General features: G+C 41.3%; 1 protein-coding gene across 40 annotated transcripts in view; it reads left to right on the plus strand.

Annotated features, from left to right (window-relative positions):
* LOC120721802 (receptor-type tyrosine-protein phosphatase delta-like) overlaps positions 1–16,610 on the plus strand; it is a 404,829-nt gene that overhangs the window by 356,994 nt on the left and 31,225 nt on the right. For 9 of the 40 annotated variants that reach the window (XM_040012365.1, XM_040012377.1, XM_040012374.1 and 6 more), the window contains 14 exons: positions 142–252; positions 1,365–1,376; positions 4,257–4,526; positions 5,654–6,235; positions 6,553–6,698; positions 7,094–7,238; positions 8,968–9,273; positions 10,186–10,379; positions 10,721–10,747; positions 11,782–11,899; positions 12,260–12,847; positions 13,315–13,415; positions 13,550–13,806; positions 14,878–14,971. In XM_040012365.1, coding sequence (XP_039868299.1) covers positions 142–252; positions 1,365–1,376; positions 4,257–4,526; positions 5,654–6,235; positions 6,553–6,698; positions 7,094–7,238; positions 8,968–9,273; positions 10,186–10,379; positions 10,721–10,747; positions 11,782–11,899; positions 12,260–12,847; positions 13,315–13,415; positions 13,550–13,806; positions 14,878–14,971 — 2,951 coding nt within the window. The remainder of the gene's footprint in view (positions 1–141; positions 253–1,364; positions 1,377–4,256; positions 4,527–5,653; positions 6,236–6,552; positions 6,699–7,093; positions 7,239–8,967; positions 9,274–10,185; positions 10,380–10,720; positions 10,748–11,781; positions 11,900–12,259; positions 12,848–13,314; positions 13,416–13,549; positions 13,807–14,877; positions 14,972–16,610) is intronic. The other 31 variants (XM_040012388.1, XM_040012391.1, XM_040012395.1 and 28 more) reach the window with 8 other exon arrangements.

The following is a 16,610-nucleotide window of genomic DNA, read 5'->3' on the forward strand; positions in this document are numbered from 1 at the left end:
GACCTCCATGAGGTCAAACGAGCCCGTTGCTTTTTTGTTTGTTGTTTTTTTTGTTTGGTTCTTTTTTGCTTGTGAACTTGATGCTGATGACATAGCTTTAACCAAATATACTTTGCTACCCCGTTTGCTATTCCCAACCAGGAGCCCTCCAGATAGAGCAGAGCGAAGAGTCTGACCAGGGGAAGTATGAATGCGTGGCGACCAACAACGATGGAACCCGCTACTCTGCCCCAGCAAACCTATATGTCAGAGGTAGGAAGCGCGCGTTAAGCACCACCAGCATGCTTCTGTCAAACATTACATTAACTTTCTCTTTACGATTCAAGAGGAATTTTTAAAATTAGCCAATAAAGTCTGCAGGGGCCACATCGTGTGACTCTATTGTAAGTATGCTTGATTTGTTAAGTTTAGGTTTTGGTATTGGTTTGTTCTTTTTGTTTTTGCACTTGACTTACCTGCACTGATTTGAACCTAAAGTGCTCTTTTACATGTTTCTGGCCCTTTTCTCTCGATTATCCTGAATCTAACACTGCTTGCTGTTTTTATCTACTAATTGCTTTTGAAACCTAACTGTTGGAGGCGGATGTCCTCCCTCCCCTCCATCAGCCCTGACTTTTTTTTTTCCCAGCAGTAAACAGCTCCTTTTTCTACCCACTGGTCAACAATGGAAGGACACCTTTAATCCCATTACCTTTGCTGCTGACGATGAATATGTTAAAACACCAAATTCGAGAGTTTAAACTGGAATATAATATTTCATTATGTAACAGTTGTGAATTTTGTTATCCTGCAATAAAGATGAAATTAGCTGACAAAAGAAAACAGTCACAGCTGCACAGCCTCTGAAATATAAAGCTCATTGGTCTTCTTACTTACTTCTTATTGCACTTAGTATGCAAAGCTTTTTTTCCTTTTATATACAAAACCCACTGTTTTTGCTCCAGTAATCTAGAAACTTTCCATGTTAGGACCTATAAATATATATATATTTATGTATATATATATATACAGTGCTCTTTAGTCCTATGGGTAGAATTCATTAATTATAGTTTCAAAGTATTTTTTTATAATCAACTTATATTAATATTTACTATATTTGAAGCTAACCACATGACTTGAGCAGACGATATGTTTTTTTCTTCTTATTTAGGAGGATTGAAATTAGACAGGTTAAGACTTTGCTTGGTAACATTGGTGCTCTTGGGTGCAAGCAGCTTCCTGCGCCCTCCAAACAGAAGGTCCTTCTAATTGTTCAAGTAGCATCTGAACACCTAAAACATGGCCTTTTTACTCTCTGTGTTTCCCTTGTTTTTCTCCTTTCCTTATTTCATTTTGTTCTGCATCAAATTCCCCACATCCCTCAGAGCTGCGAGAAGGTTGGTGTGTTTTTTACTTTTTGAACACAACAGAAACAAGTGGTTTTTTTTTATTTTATTTTTAGCTACATTTTAGAGACGTTTAAAATGAAAAAAACTGATGTATTACTTTAGCCTTTTTTTTTTTCTTTTTTTTTGCTCCTTTGAATATTATTTTTCTCTGCTGTACGTTCAGTGTCCATGTTCCCATTGAGAATGCCTCTGGTCCTTGCTTGACTGTCCAATAGGTGGTGCATGTTTTGCATCTTGAGGTGGGGTTTTAGGAATGATATTTGCATCTGTCCGACGGTCTATTTGCATGGTCACCTGTTAATGTTTGGACTAGCCACCCCTTTCCCCCAGCTCCTACCCTGTCAGTGTTCCTGCTTGGTTTCTCTGATGACTAACAGCACAGCAGGGGAATAGGGTAAGGTGGTTAAAAACAAGAAAGAAAAGAACGGGGCTAAATGACAAACAGCATTAGGAAGATCGCTGTCTTTCATTTATCGGTGCTTAGAACTAAAACCACCTCCATTCACGTGGATGTCAAATGTTTCTCTGCATACAAGAGTTTAAGCCTTAGTCTACACAAAAACTTCCCTCTAACAGAAGTCTGTCACAGATAAGAGCATCTTTAACCGAAACCCACCTTTTGTTGTAATTGGAACCAAAGGCAGGCATCAAGCTCTAAAAACAATCCTGCCGTTAGAGATGATCCACTTCCTCAGATGAGGATGTTTCTGCGCAGGAAGTCATGAAAGAATGATGTATTTAGAGCGTTATCCACAAGACTTGACAAATGTAATGATATTCAAATGAGCAGGATAATATTATGTCTGTGGGGAGCGTGATCCAATTGGATATTAATTAAATATTGAGTGAGAGAAACGTTGTATTTAATAATGCAAGCAGTTCCCCTAGATTTCCTGTCTGGAGAGCTGCCGCCTGTTCAACAGAATGGGCTCTGTGAATTAGTAGCAGGCAGCTGCAAGAGCACGTCTGAGTTCTAGTCAAATATAGAACTAGCTTAGACTCAGCGTAAGTGTAACTGCAAATATTCCTATAATCTTTAGAAGTGATTTATTCCTTCATTTATTTCTTCAAGGTTTGCTAAATAATTTATTAAGTAATCTATTTTGAATTCCATGAGCAGTAACACTGACTTTACGTTTTATTTAAATCCTTGCTAGAAGTTGTACAACAGCACCTGGTAGCACCAGCCTCATTTCCTTTGTGCCTACGTCCCCTGGATAAACCTGAGTGCTAAGATGATGTTATCTTCTTTTGTGGCTCTCTGTTCTCCCTTAGCTTGTGCTAGCCGCAGTTAGAGCAGTGTAACAGTGTCAGGCTAACCTCTCCATTTACACCGAGTGACACAATGTCTTCCCTCTGACCCTGTTACCATGCTTCTTTTGCCCCCGCAGCCCCCTTTCCCTAGACTCCCTCATGTGGTTGCCTCCTAAAGCCAACATTGTTCTTGTATGCATGATTGATTCTTGCTCTCCTCCAGAAGGCCTCGATACCATTCATGTGTTACCGGCGTCACACATTAACATTCATCTTTTATTGGAGCAAACCTGCACAATTAAGAGTAATTTAATCTAACAATATTTTTAAAAAGAGTTGCCGTAACAGTGAAATGTATCACATTTTTGCAGGAATAGCACATTATAATGCATTATTGATGTGCTGCAAAACTAGTTTCGGAGGTTTCATTGTATTAGTGAAGAAAAAAAGTAAAATTACATTGAGCATTTCAAAGGGGATATTCCCTCCCAGATCCCAAGAAGATACAATGCCGATATTTGATGATTTAACCCTACAGTATATCGGCCGATACTTTTCTTTCAGACAGATTTCTGTAACATTTGCTTATGCCTAGTTATTTATCACTCCTTGTTAGTAGTTTTTATTTAATAAGCTTTTATTTTTAAAATAAGTCTTTAATCTGCTGATTGTTTGCAGAGTTCCCTCTAGTGGACAAATTATGCAACATCATTATATATGCTGATACCGATATAAGAGCCAATAGCTGATATTGACCGATAAGTTGGCTGCACCAATGCATTGTTCGAACCCTGCAGATGCATCCGTCTTTAAGTGTGTTACCCTCCTTTTAGGATTGAATCCTTTCCTATAAATCCCTAACATGGCACATCATTTCACAACTGTCAAAGTGAATGACGTTTCTTAGCCCTTTCTGTCAAAATGTACTGAGAGGCGTATAGTCATACTGAAAACAGTTTGAATTAGCATCATAAATGATTTTGATTCGTTCCCAGGCATGGATTGAATTGTAGGATCACTAACTGTAATTATTCATGCTTTGAGCGGCAGTATAACTACTCCCCTTAATAAATTTCACATTTATCTGAGGTGTATAGCACAGTCAGTTACCTTTTTAGCCATCTTTATAGCATTGTTAACAGTGCATTGTAGTGACCTTAAAAACACAGGACACTTTTCCCGTTTGTCGCGCGTGAAGCCTTTAAGTGTATGACCTACATGTCCATGTGATGTGAGAATGTGATGCGGCACATTATCTCACATCAGCTGGAAGTTTGCAGCCTGAAAGTTGTTTGTTTGCATACAACTGTGGAGTGCTGTCGACTCTCCAGCACTTTGTGCAGTTCTGTACATCCGTACTGATGGTGATGCAGTTTTTTGTGCATGGTGCTTGTGTTGTTGTTAATCCATTCGCTACTTAATCGAAGTCTCGGATCGCATGAGAACATTCATAAATGGAGAAATCTTAGAGAATTTGACACTATTAAACATTTAAGAGTCTGTTAATATCCTCATTAAATAATTTTTTCTTCTTTTTGGGGTGAATGCCGTTTTTCTGCAAAGGTTTCCCCAGATTCTGCCCGGTTTTCATGCTATTTTTTTGTCTTTTTTTAGTGCGACGGGTGCCACCGCGATTCTCCATTCCACCTACAGACAATGAGATCATGCCTGGCGGCAGTGTCAATATCACATGTGTAGCTGTGGGCTCCCCCATGCCATATGTCAAGTGGATGATGGGAGCTGAGGATCTTACGCCGGAAGACGATATGCCCATTGGACGTAACGTCTTGGAGCTTACGGACGTACGGCAATCGGCCAATTACACATGTGTAGCCATGTCAACCCTCGGGGTGATAGAGGCTGCGGCACAGATAACAGTGAAAGGTACATGTGCCTTTAATTCTTCTTCTAATACTGTAATTAAAGACTGTAATTTTCATAGAAATGCCAATGCTAGAGGCAAAGGTATTAATAGTTCAGTTCTTAGAGTGTGTATTTACTTCAAAATACAGTATGTCTCCAGTTTGCAGCTAATATTTGTTAGTAATCTATCCGAGCAGCGACTACTGGCAGTGCTTTAAAGGAACTTATTTACCTCACACTGCCACGATAAGTCATCTGTAGAGGATTCCTTAAAGCTTTAGACAAGCCCTGGCACCAGCCTCGGTGCATTAGATGCCAGGCTGAGAATATAGTGAAGTGCTTATCTCTCAGCTGGAGAGCTACAGAGCCAAAAGCGCACCATTTCTGCGAGCAATTTGTAAGAAAGGAGGGGGCATGTTAGAGAATGAAACATAGTGAGTATACTTTGGTGTAGACATGGTACTTATCTGTGCGTAATCATATCTACACTGCAGTGTGTCAGAAAGATACCCCCGATTGGTGCCGCCATGTTTACGAGCACACCGGGGACAGAGCCACGCACACAGACATTCAGCTTTGTTTTTCCAAGACACAACACAGAGATATTAGTCACAATATAACCCTCTGGCAGGAGCTCCCCCAAAAGCATACTTCAGATGGTGTATAAAGACAATCTATTGCCCTGATATCTTTTTGCCATGTGCCACGGTGTGGGGAATTAAAGTAATAAATTTACCTGTTTAATTATTAAAGTGATAAACACTGGGAAACCCAAGATTAACGACAACATCGCTCCGAAATGCCGAACGTGGAGTGTACAAGCCTTAAATCTCACTCATTAGATGATATGTCGCTTTTTTCTTCTTCTTTTTTTTTACACGACTGTAAACTAGGAAAACTAAAGTAATATTAAGACTATCCACCCACCTAATCGAATACGCACAACACAGTCTCTTATGACTCCACATACACTGTGGCTCATCACTTTCATGTGCAGCGGTCTGGTAAATGAAAGTTATTAATAAAAGTCAACCATCAACAAATTAAAATAAAGTCTCTACGGCATGTAAAATAAATTCTTCTACCAATATGTGACTTTTGTGTGTTTTGCATTTTTATTAATATTCATTCTATAACTATCATCACAGCGTTGCCCAAGGCTCCTGGTATTCCTGTAGTGGAAGAGCGCACAGCCACAAGCATAACATTGGCTTGGGACTCTGGCAACCCTGAACCAATTTCCTACTACATCATCCAGCACAAGTCCAAGTACTCGGATGAGTTGTACAAAGAGATTGATGGCGTAGCCACCACTAGGTACAGCGTCGGGGGCCTCAGCCCCTACTCCGACTATGAGTTTCGGGTGGTGGCGGTAAACAACATCGGCCGAGGGCCACCCAGCGAGAGCATTGAGGCCAAAACTGCTGAGCAGGCACCCAGCACCGCACCGAGGCAGGTCCGAGGTCACATGATGAGCGCCACCACAGCGTTCATCCAGTGGGATGAGCCAGAGGAGGCCAACGGACAGATCACAGGATACCGAGTCTACTACACCATGGATCCCAGCCAGCACCCCAACCACTGGGAGAAGCAGATCGTCCGGGGGTCTAATATTGCCACCATTCAGGGCCTCATCCCAAATAAGACCTACTATATCAAAATTTTAGCCTACACTTCAGTGGGTGATGGGCCTCTTTCTCCAGATCTTCAAATCATTGCAAAGACCGGAGGTGGGTTTGTTTTTAAATCATTAAGAAAAAAAAACGCCAAAGTGACAATGAATGAAAATACAAAACCGGAAAAAGGCTGCTAAAAAGTATCGTTGCTCTTAACCCCGCAATGAAAATTTTGAGTGTGAAAAACATTTTTAGCCAGTAATCTTAAGTGAGAAGGAGCGATTCAAATGCCTCGTTGTTTATGTCTCACGAAAAAGTCCTGTGAAGACTATCGCAATAACTCAACCGCCAAGTGGCGTGAGAGTGGATAGTGCACGCGTGACTCGGATGACACGACGAGTAATGAATTCATCTCTTCACTCTAATTTCAGTTCCGTCCCAACCAACCGACTTCAAAGGAGAAGCCAAATCAGAAACGAGCATTTTGCTGTCGTGGAACGCTCAGACGCAAACCGGACAAGAAAATCAAGTGACAGGATACGAGCTTTTATACAGAAAGAGAGATGACAAAGAGGAGGTAATTACTTTCTAATATTAAGCTATTTTGCTAAGACTTAAGAGTCCATAATGCTCCTTAACACATTAATAAGGTTCCAACCATTTTTGGGATTATTGTGTTTAATAATATTATTATTTGCCTACTTATCATGTTATTAGTCTGCATAGTTGATCTATCCTTACCAAGTAAATGCACGAATATGCAGTTGTTCCACTGTTAAACTTCTAAGATATTGTTTATTTCAGAGGTTTAACTATGGATATAACTGTTATTGGTAAAATCTGTGACTTCAGTGAGACAATAGCTCAAATTAAAGCTGTCTTAGTAAAAACCTATCGTTTGATTTTCCTTCTGTTCTGCTGTAGTTTAACGAATCTTATACACAAAGTGACAATGCCACCCTTTCCTCCCAGAAACGAGTCAGCTTTGAGCCGACAACAACGTACCTACTGAAGGACTTGAAGCCCTTCACTACTTACACTTTTCGGCTGGCTGCCCGAAGTAAACACGGAGTTGGAGCTTACACCAATGAAATCTCTGCAGAAACTCCACAGACACGTAGGTCTTCTTCCTTATCTGACAGGGTTGAAACTATCTGGGAAGGAACACATTTTCAAATGCATTCAAAGTTTTATGTGGGCCGCAAAAAAATAAATAAATAAAAAATCGAAGATGTGACAAAAATGTCAGAAAGGTCCTTCTGAGCACAGATAAACCAAATAAGATTTTTCCCCCTTTAAATGTTTGATGCATTTGAAAATAGCAAAGCTGTAAACACTTAAAATGGAAAATCAGTGTAACAAAATCTACCTGACCATGCTGTATCCCCCTCCCCCTTTGAAAAGGTTGCATGGGCAGTGTACCCGGGGCTTTCCTGTAAAGTCAGGAGACGAGGTTATAAAAAAAACTGCGGGCTCTCCACCTTTGTTGTGCAAAAACAGACGTAAATGAATGATAAAGCCTTGATTTATTTATGTGAATGCCCACATCTGTGTCTCCTTTTTTTTCTCCTAAATGAAAGGGCATAGCTGGCCTTTAGGAAGCCTTGTCTCCTGAAATTGCATGTCAGCCAAAAAATAAGAGAATAGAAATGTTTTGGAGTCTGTCTGAGCTTTCTATGTGGCTACAACGGAGAGAACCAAAGCAACTTTTTTTTCCATTTTCTTCAAGAACTCTCACCTTAATACTCAATTCAGATTTGAACGAAGAGCGTTCATGAGTTTCAATATCATAGAAAGCTCAAAGCGAGTACTGCCTTTGTAGTTAGGGACACGTTCACCCGAAAGACCTCAGATTTATGCAGCTGGTTAAAATTGGGGGAGGGGGTAAAAACAAAAATTGGAAATGCAGAGAATTACCAGCCTTAGATTTCTTATAGAATAATAAATGAATGTTTTTAAAAAGAAGAGGAAACTTCTGTGTATCTGACCTAAATCTGAGGGCTTTGAAAGACAAGGGCAGGGATCAGGTAGGTATAAAAGATCACAAGTTTTAACTTGGCTCAGATGATGTAGTAAATGATGTAGTTAACTTGGAAAGAACAGTGCATGCCAATGTTATCAGAATCTAATAAATCAGTCATGTCTCCTTGGGAAGTTCTCTGTTGTACAATCAGGCTTTTACCACAAACCAACAGGCTTCGGAAAGGTTGGTGACAAACACAATATTTTTTTTTTCTATTTTTAAAAATAGTTACAGCATCAACCTTTATGTTTTTGGATTGATGGTAACTGCTTGCCAAATTTTTCTTAGTCTGTTTTAAGATGGTTTAACTTACATGTCATCTGAAGTAGGTGTAGCTTTTTTTTTTCTTTCATATTTACGGGATCTAAGAATATTAGAATATGTGATTTTTGTCTTCTTTGTTTTAATAAATTTTTTTTTGTTCATGACAAAGGTAGGTTACATATGGTAAATCAGTCCATTTAATTTTCCCAGTCACCACCATCCATTCATCACGAGTTGGTACACTTTTGTGTTTGTCGTTACCTTTCGTTTTGCCTTTATTTGTGTATTCCACGTTTCACTGATTTAAAATGTTTTTGATTTACCCACGTGTCCTTGTGCTTTTGCCTCATTTTTTTTATCATTTTATTTCCCTCTTCTTTTTTTCCCTTGGTTTGGTCAATTCTACCATCATCACCCTGAACAAAACAAAAAACTGAAACTCCTTTCAAAACACAAAATCCCCCCAAAAAAAAAAAAATCCAACCCAATGAATGGCCTCACCAAAACCCACCAAAACCAAACCCCAAAAAACCTGCTCCAAATCCAACCCGACAACCAGAACCCTCGGGCCCACCTCAGGAAGTCAAGTGCTATAGCCCCAGCTCCACCAACATCCTGGTAAGTTGGCGGCCACCACCTGTCGAATTACAAAACGGGATCATAACGCAATATGCCATCCAGTACGCTGCGACCGAAGGGGAGGACGCGTCTACTCGTCAAATCGTCAACATCCCTCCGGAAAGCACCCAGTACCTTTTGGAAAACTTGGAAAAATGGACAGAGTACCGTGTGACTGTCACTGCTCATACAGATGTTGGAGCAGGACCGGAGAGCCTGCCGCAGGTCATCCGCACAGAGGAGGATGGTATGTGTTCGCTAAAACAAAGCTCCAGCTGCAATTCCAGTCTACCCTTCTTAACCTACCCTGTCAAATACTAACAGCCTTGCCTATATCTACAAACCCCCCTCTTCTCTTCTACCCTCTCTGCCTGCTTCTAATATGACTGTCGACACTCAGTTCTTTTAACCCTATTTTTGGACAATGCTTTTTTAAAAGAAAAGAAACACACTTTGCAAAAAGCACAATTTTTTGGCTTTTTTATATCCCCCACCTCGTACGCTGCTCAATTTCAACACATGGTATGGCATTTTCAGCAGAAGGCCTCCAAACTTCCAGTCCCAACTGTCATTTTTGAAACTTTTACCGAATGTCATCGTATTTTTCACTTTTTTCTTTTTTTTTTTGAGAACTTGACAAATTGAGGACAGTGGGCAAAACAAAAGGTGGAAGATTTTTTTTTGAAGGCCATTTTTTAAAAATATTTTTTTTGTCTCTCGTCATGTGATACAGTCATTTTTAACCCATTTTTTTTCCTTGCTCCATAGCCAAAATTCTTGCCGCGCTTCAAGCAGTCGAAACTCTTGAAGCCTCCTTTGGCTCCACTTTTCTATTTTGGCAAAAAGGCATTTTTATTCCATGTTTTTAAAATCCACTCTACCCATTTTTAATGTTTCGACATTAGGTCAGTTGTCAGACCTGTTTTTGCGGTTGGTTTTTACCCCCCCTCCTTACCATTGTTGAAATATTGATGTCATGCAGTGCTTGTTGCAGTTTGCTGCACTTTTGTGATTTTTATTTTTTATTTTTTTGGTCACTGCAGCATTTTGCGCTACGGCTTTGGGCGAGATTCAAAAAAAAGAGAGAGAAAAAAAAAGGGGGTGAAGGGGTTCTCTATAATTTTCACCTTTTTTCTTCTATCCCATGGTGTTCCTCCAGTTCCTAGCGGACCACCTCGTAAAGTTGAGGTGGAGGCTGTCAACTCCTCATCAATTAAAGTGATCTGGCGTTCACCGATGCCCACCAAGCAGCACGGTCAGATCCGAGGGTACCAGGTGCACTATGTCAGGATGGTTAATGGGGAGCCCACAGGACAGCCAGCCATCAAGGACATCCTGATTGATGATGCCCAGGTACAACACCCCCACCCCACCCTCAGCCAGCCACCACATCTGAGACACATAATGTTTTTCTCACTCACAATTACAAACTATTGTTATGTAAGCCTGATTATTTATTCAGCTTAGTTGTAACTTGTTTTGCCACTAATGAGAATTCAGTTGGACACACAAGCTTGTTTATCTGTATATGGATGATCATTTCTGCTTTTGCTGTAAATATTCTATGAAAAAATTGTATTTAATTTATTTAGTGGCTGTAGACAAACACTGTGTGTGCATTTTATTTCCAGTGATTAGTGTCTATGCCTTATTTGTTGTCTCTTTTTCTCTCCATGTTCTGATCTCAAAATCAGTGGGAATATGATGATACAACTGATCATGTGAGTAGCTCAACTTCATGAAATACAAATGTTTTCTGCTGCTGTCAACCTCTGCATGACCGTACATATGTTAACTAATAGGTTGAGTGTTATTTCATCTTTAATAACTGCAGAAAGGAAGCTCATCTGAAGCTTACCAAACTACAAGTGCTGATGAACAAAACATAACATGAAATAAAATTTGAACTTTTGTAGTTATTTGTTAAGTAAAGCTTTTCACTGTGATCCTTGTCAAGTCACACATGCCTAGAGCTGAAGTATATGTGATGCAGCACGTCAAAACCAGGTCAAATAATAATACAGAGAAAATACAGAGAAAACCCCAACAATCAAACAACCCCTCAGAGGAAGCACTTGGCAACAGTGGGAAAGAAAAACTCCCTTTTAACAGGAAGAAACCTCTGGCAGAACCAGGCTCAGGGAGGTGCAGCCATCTGGTTGGGGGTGACGTTTTCGTTTATTTTTGGTGACTTTTTAACTTGAAGATGTCGAACTGTGTTGGCCCTTTGAATTATTGTGGTTTACTCATGTGCAAATGGATAAATAGTCACGTGTAGTATGTTTGGAAATGGTTCAACTTCAGATAAAAACTCAACTAGGCTTAAAAGAAGCTGCTGATCAAGCACAATTCACCTTCTACAGAAGGAAAAGTTGCCACCATCACCAAAGGGGTAAATCTCGCTGGGCGAACAGCCCGGTCACACCCCCAGCCAACTGCTGCTGCGCTCAGTAGGGTCTCTTCCTGTCAGCGAGGAGGGAGAGACGATTTGCAAAGAGCTGTTTATCTGACAGTGAAGTCAAGATAATAAACACTGGAAATATTGGAAAGAAAGGTTGTTCCTGATTGTGTTGTTGCTTGGCTACAGCTGGGATTCTCGATCTGCATCTTTGGCCAGCTGTTTAGCGTGCTGCCTCACATATGCTAAAGGAATGTGTTCATGAAGGTTATTTTAATATCACATCCCACTTCTGTTTGCTTGCATCTGCATAATAACACATGAGCATCCTGCAACTCAAGTCTTGTGTCTTCACAGGAAATGATCATCACAGAACTGCAGGCTGAGACCACGTATTCTGTTACTGTCGCAGCCTTCACGACAAAGGGCGACGGTGCACGCAGCAAGCCCAAGCTGATCACCACCACTGGTGCAGGTAACGGAACCATCACTGCTGACACATCTCCACTTTGCAATGCTATAGTATTGCATCTAATAACAGTCAAACTGTTATGTAATATCCTAAGCATTATTTACACTTGTCAGTGAGCACGAATACAGCTAATTACTGTCTCATTAAGAAACAATAAGTCTTACCCACTGGTATGACATGGCAAAGCTGAAGGCACTTTTATTGTAGTAACGTAAACAGACAAAACAAAAAACCAGGAAACGCCTCTTGTACTGCGTCATCCCACACTAAAGACAGAGATAGCTGACTGTAGATTGACTAACACTGAATGCCTGTGTGCTGCAAATATTTCTAACTTGTCCCTTTCTCCATTGCTGCTATTAGTTCCTGAAAAACCTTGGCTTAAGGTCAGTACAACCAACATGGGCACAGCTCTCCTCCAGTGGAATCCCCCAGCAATAACTCACGGGCCCCTGCAAGGCTATCGTCTCCGCTTCGGCCGTAAAGATGTGGATCCGCTGACTGTTATTGAGTTCGCAGAGAGAGAGAACCACTACACAACCAAAGAGATCCACAAGGGAGCCTCTTACACTTTTCGCCTATCGGCGCGCAACAAGGTGGGCTTTGGTGAAGAAACGGTCAAAGAAGTGACCACAAACGAGGACGTTCCAAGCGGCTACCCTCAGAACATTAAAGCGGAGGGCGCCACCACCTCCACCATTCAGGTTAGCTGGCAACCTGTGCTGCTGGCAGAACGAAACGGGCAAATAGTGAAGTACGCTCTGCAGTACAAGGACATCAACAGCCCGCGCAGTCCCTCAGAACTCTTCATCACTGCCCCGGAGTCGACAGTCATCCTGGATGGCCTTAGGGCCGATACTACTTATGATATTAAAATGTGTGCCTTCACCAGCAAGGGCGCTGGTCCCTATAGCCCAAGTGTCCAATTCAGGACACAGCCTGTGGATCAAGGTAGGACTAGTCCCTGAATTTTTTTTAGGCCTTTCCCTTTAAAAAAAACAAAACAATAACAAGCCGACCTTTCCCTGCTCTGCCCTTTCCAATCACTTCCCTAAAAACCTCAAAAGGCAGAAGTTGTCAAAGTACGGAGTCAACCCGAAGACTTTGGTTCTGACATACTGCCCTATCATTAGTCTCTTTAATCTAACAGTCATTTAAGAAATGCACGTGGAGTAAGTATGTACGTCTCTTTGTCTTGTCAGTTAAGCAAAGGTCAGTCATTAATTTTAAGAGCTGGTGGGTAAGAAGGTAAGAGGATAGTGTTGAGTTCAGAGTAGCACTGCTGCTTTCAGCCTGGTTTTAAAGAAGGCATCAGGTAAGCAACGATGTGGGACTTCTGTCGGTAGATTTGTTTTAAAAAAAAAAAAAGAGCGAGAGGATGTTTTGTGTCTAAATCACATGCTCCCCCTTTCTTTTAGCAGTGTTTGCAAAAAATTTTCACGTGAAAGCTGCCATGAAGTCGTCGGTGCTGCTGACATGGGAAATTCCAGACACCTACAACCCTGCTCAACCTTTCACTGTGAGCATTGCCTAGCTCAGTATGGCACTTTCATATACACGCAACACAAAGCCTTGTAAATACTTGCAATGTACACTACATTAGAAATCATGTGGTATTCTACATGAAACCTCAAGTGAATCATCCTTTTACAGATCCTCTACGATAACGGGCAGAGTGTGGAGGTCGATGGGAAGTTAACCCAGAAGCTAATCACGGGTCTTCAGCCTGAAACTCAGTACTCTTTCCTCTTGACCAATCGCGGCAACAGCGCGGGAGGTCTTCAGCACCGCGTGTCCACCATGACGGCCCCGGACGTCCTCCGCACCAAACCCTATTTGGTCGACAAGACCAACTCAGACGGTATGGTGACTGTGGAGCTACCTGCAGTGGAGACTTCTGAGAGAGTAAGGTAAGCAGAAAAAAAAATGTGCACATGTGTTTTCCTTTTATTTTTTGATTCATTAGTGCTGCATAGATCAGAAGTATTGTTTTCAGTCCCGAATTGAGCTCCATCAGTGAGATACAATACATCCATTGCAGCTATGCAGACAAACACATAATAACAACATAAGTCAACAGATTACCTTGGAGCAGCGTTCCTGAGTCAACTCTGAATTTCCTGACCTGGGTAGTGTATCAAAATGTGTCTTGTTGGATATTTAACTCGTTTCCCACATCCACATTACTGATTTGTATTTCCTACTGTTGCTCTGTGAATGGAAATAAACAAGTTAACTTGATAGCTGACCTTGTCAGGGGTAATTCTTCCAAAACAGTCATTTATATTCATCCCTGCATTTCAGTGTAATATCCACTTCACCTGAGTCATTACACAGTGGAGCACCCCGGCTCATTTAAGCACACTCCTCTAAGCCCTATAAAGTCTCTTACAGCCTTTCAACAAAGCCCAGGGTTGTCAGAAGGCCAAGGATCACATCCGATTGCAGACTGAAGCTCCAAACCCATCTTGGGGTTTTCTTTATTCCTTTTTAAATCGGTGGTTACATTTGGACCACTATCTCCCACGCCAGAGCTTAAGCTAATTAGTTTCCCATTAGCTGGCCACACTGCTATCCTGGCTAATGCTAGCTAGAGCAGCGCCCAAACCAGGAAGCCCAAATCTGGCAGGAGGTCGTTATCTCTGTTGCCACCCCGATGAAGAGATGAAAAACCCATCTCGCTTTGCTGAGCTCTCCTAATTAGCCCACAGGGGGCCTAACCGAGGTATAACCATATTGCCTGACTTCAATGAACATGCTTGAATTAATGCTGAAAAGAAATCCCTGATCAGATGATAAGAGATCATGTAACTTGCTAAAAGCATGATTTTAGTCTCTTTGCACTGTTTTCTGGTCAGCAGACTACGCTTTCTAATACGGACAGACACCGTTGCCGTGGCTCTTCTTGCTGTGTTGTTTATTCCACTGACTCCACCCACTCCAGAACAATTTGTATTTATATAACACTTTATATTTTGCAGGGGTTATTATATTGTGGTGGTACCTCTGAAGAAGCAACGCACCGGCAAGTTTTTCAAACCCTGGGATAGTCCTGACGAGATGAATTTGGAGGAGGTATGCTGAAAAGGATGATTTGGTTTTAATTGTCATAATTGGTTATAATGGCTATAATTTTTTTTTACTGTTTATCTCCTTATTATACTCGGCTTCATAACGAGCCCTATAAACTTTGCGCACATGCAGCCCGCACACGTCTTTTCCTTCAAACTAGGAAAAAAAATAAGGGGCTGGGAGAACAGCAGATGAGTCCCGCTGATTGACGCAAATAGCTGCAGAGAGCACTGTTCATATGGAAATGAGAACATAAAGTAGCCATCAAGTGCACTGCAAACTCAAACCCCTATCCCCACCTCCTCCTCCTCCTCTTTATGTCTGTGGTAATTACCTGAAGAGCTGCATCAGGCCTTCATGTCTCTTCTCATTCCAGGCAAAGCTAGGCTACCTGCATATCCACAAAACACTTGACAACTTTTATATTTAGCCAGTCGGGATAATTCGAGGGGGGTGAGGGGTGGGGGGGTCTGGGCTATGCATTGATGTATGTGTAAGCAAATGTTTCAATTCGAGGTGGAACAAGAAGAATAGCACTCGCAAATCGAATCTCGATAATTATACCTCAATTTTTAAATCTTGAGATGTCGCACGTGTCTGGAAGGCTGAAAGAAAAACACGCGGTGTCTCACCTGGTATCGGCTTTCCAGCTCGTGCCGATGTGTCTGTAGCCTTGACCGATTGGCCAAAAGTCACCCCTCTGTCAGAATTTATTTGTTTGTCAATATTGGCACTCACCTTTTCACAACTTTTCCCAAGGGCAGCTAGATTTAGCTGTGTTGACAGGAGAGATGATTGAAGACATTATCGGGCAGCACCAACAGCCCCGCAGCCAAAACAGAGCACACACAATGAGCGCACCCTCTCTAAAGTGAATGACAACCGCGCACGCACACACGCACAGGCCGTGGATATGCATTCAGACGACGAAACAACTAGCCAGGCCCGATTAGCATAATTATCATCCGCGCTTTGTACCAGAAATTTAAAATCTGATGGCTCGTACGAAGGGCACAGTCCTTCAGCCTATTAGAGTCACAAGCGCTAAAACTAATCGCCCAAGGAGGCAACAGAGGAGGGAAAAACGGCAAACAAATAAAGCACAAATTAAACGTGAATTTGAACATGTTGCTAATTTAATCTCAATATATATAATCCAGCTCTGCACATCTTTCATTCGAACTGAAGGCAAAGAATTAAAAACGCATAACAGAAGTCGTCAAACACAGAAAACTCTTCTCTTCTATTTGTCTACATATTTCATCAAAAAATCGTTCTGATGCTATCAGCAAGAGAAGAATAATTGAGCTGTTTTGAATTAATTTGGTGTCTTTTTTACTGTTTGAAGCTGTTGGATAATCCTCAGCTGTTTTATATGCTGGAAATCCACACAATCTTTTAATCTGACAATCTTTTGTAGTCCAAAAAAACACGAAATAAGTCATTGATCTTTTCTTGTAATGTTCCGGCCTTTTTTTTTTTTTTTTGCAATCAGCGTTTTCAGCTCAGCGATCAGGGGAAAAAAAGAAGAAGAAGAAAAAAATCTAGATAGAGATATTTGGTTTGTGTGGATTTGTTTTCATGTGTGTACTGGAACGTGTGCCTGTGTGTTATCAACTGTCTGCTTCTCACTCCTCACTGT

Source organism: Simochromis diagramma, unplaced genomic scaffold, assembly GCF_900408965.1.
Source record: "Simochromis diagramma unplaced genomic scaffold, fSimDia1.1 OVJJ01000604.1, whole genome shotgun sequence".
Lineage (NCBI taxonomy): Eukaryota > Metazoa > Chordata > Actinopteri > Cichliformes > Cichlidae > Simochromis > Simochromis diagramma.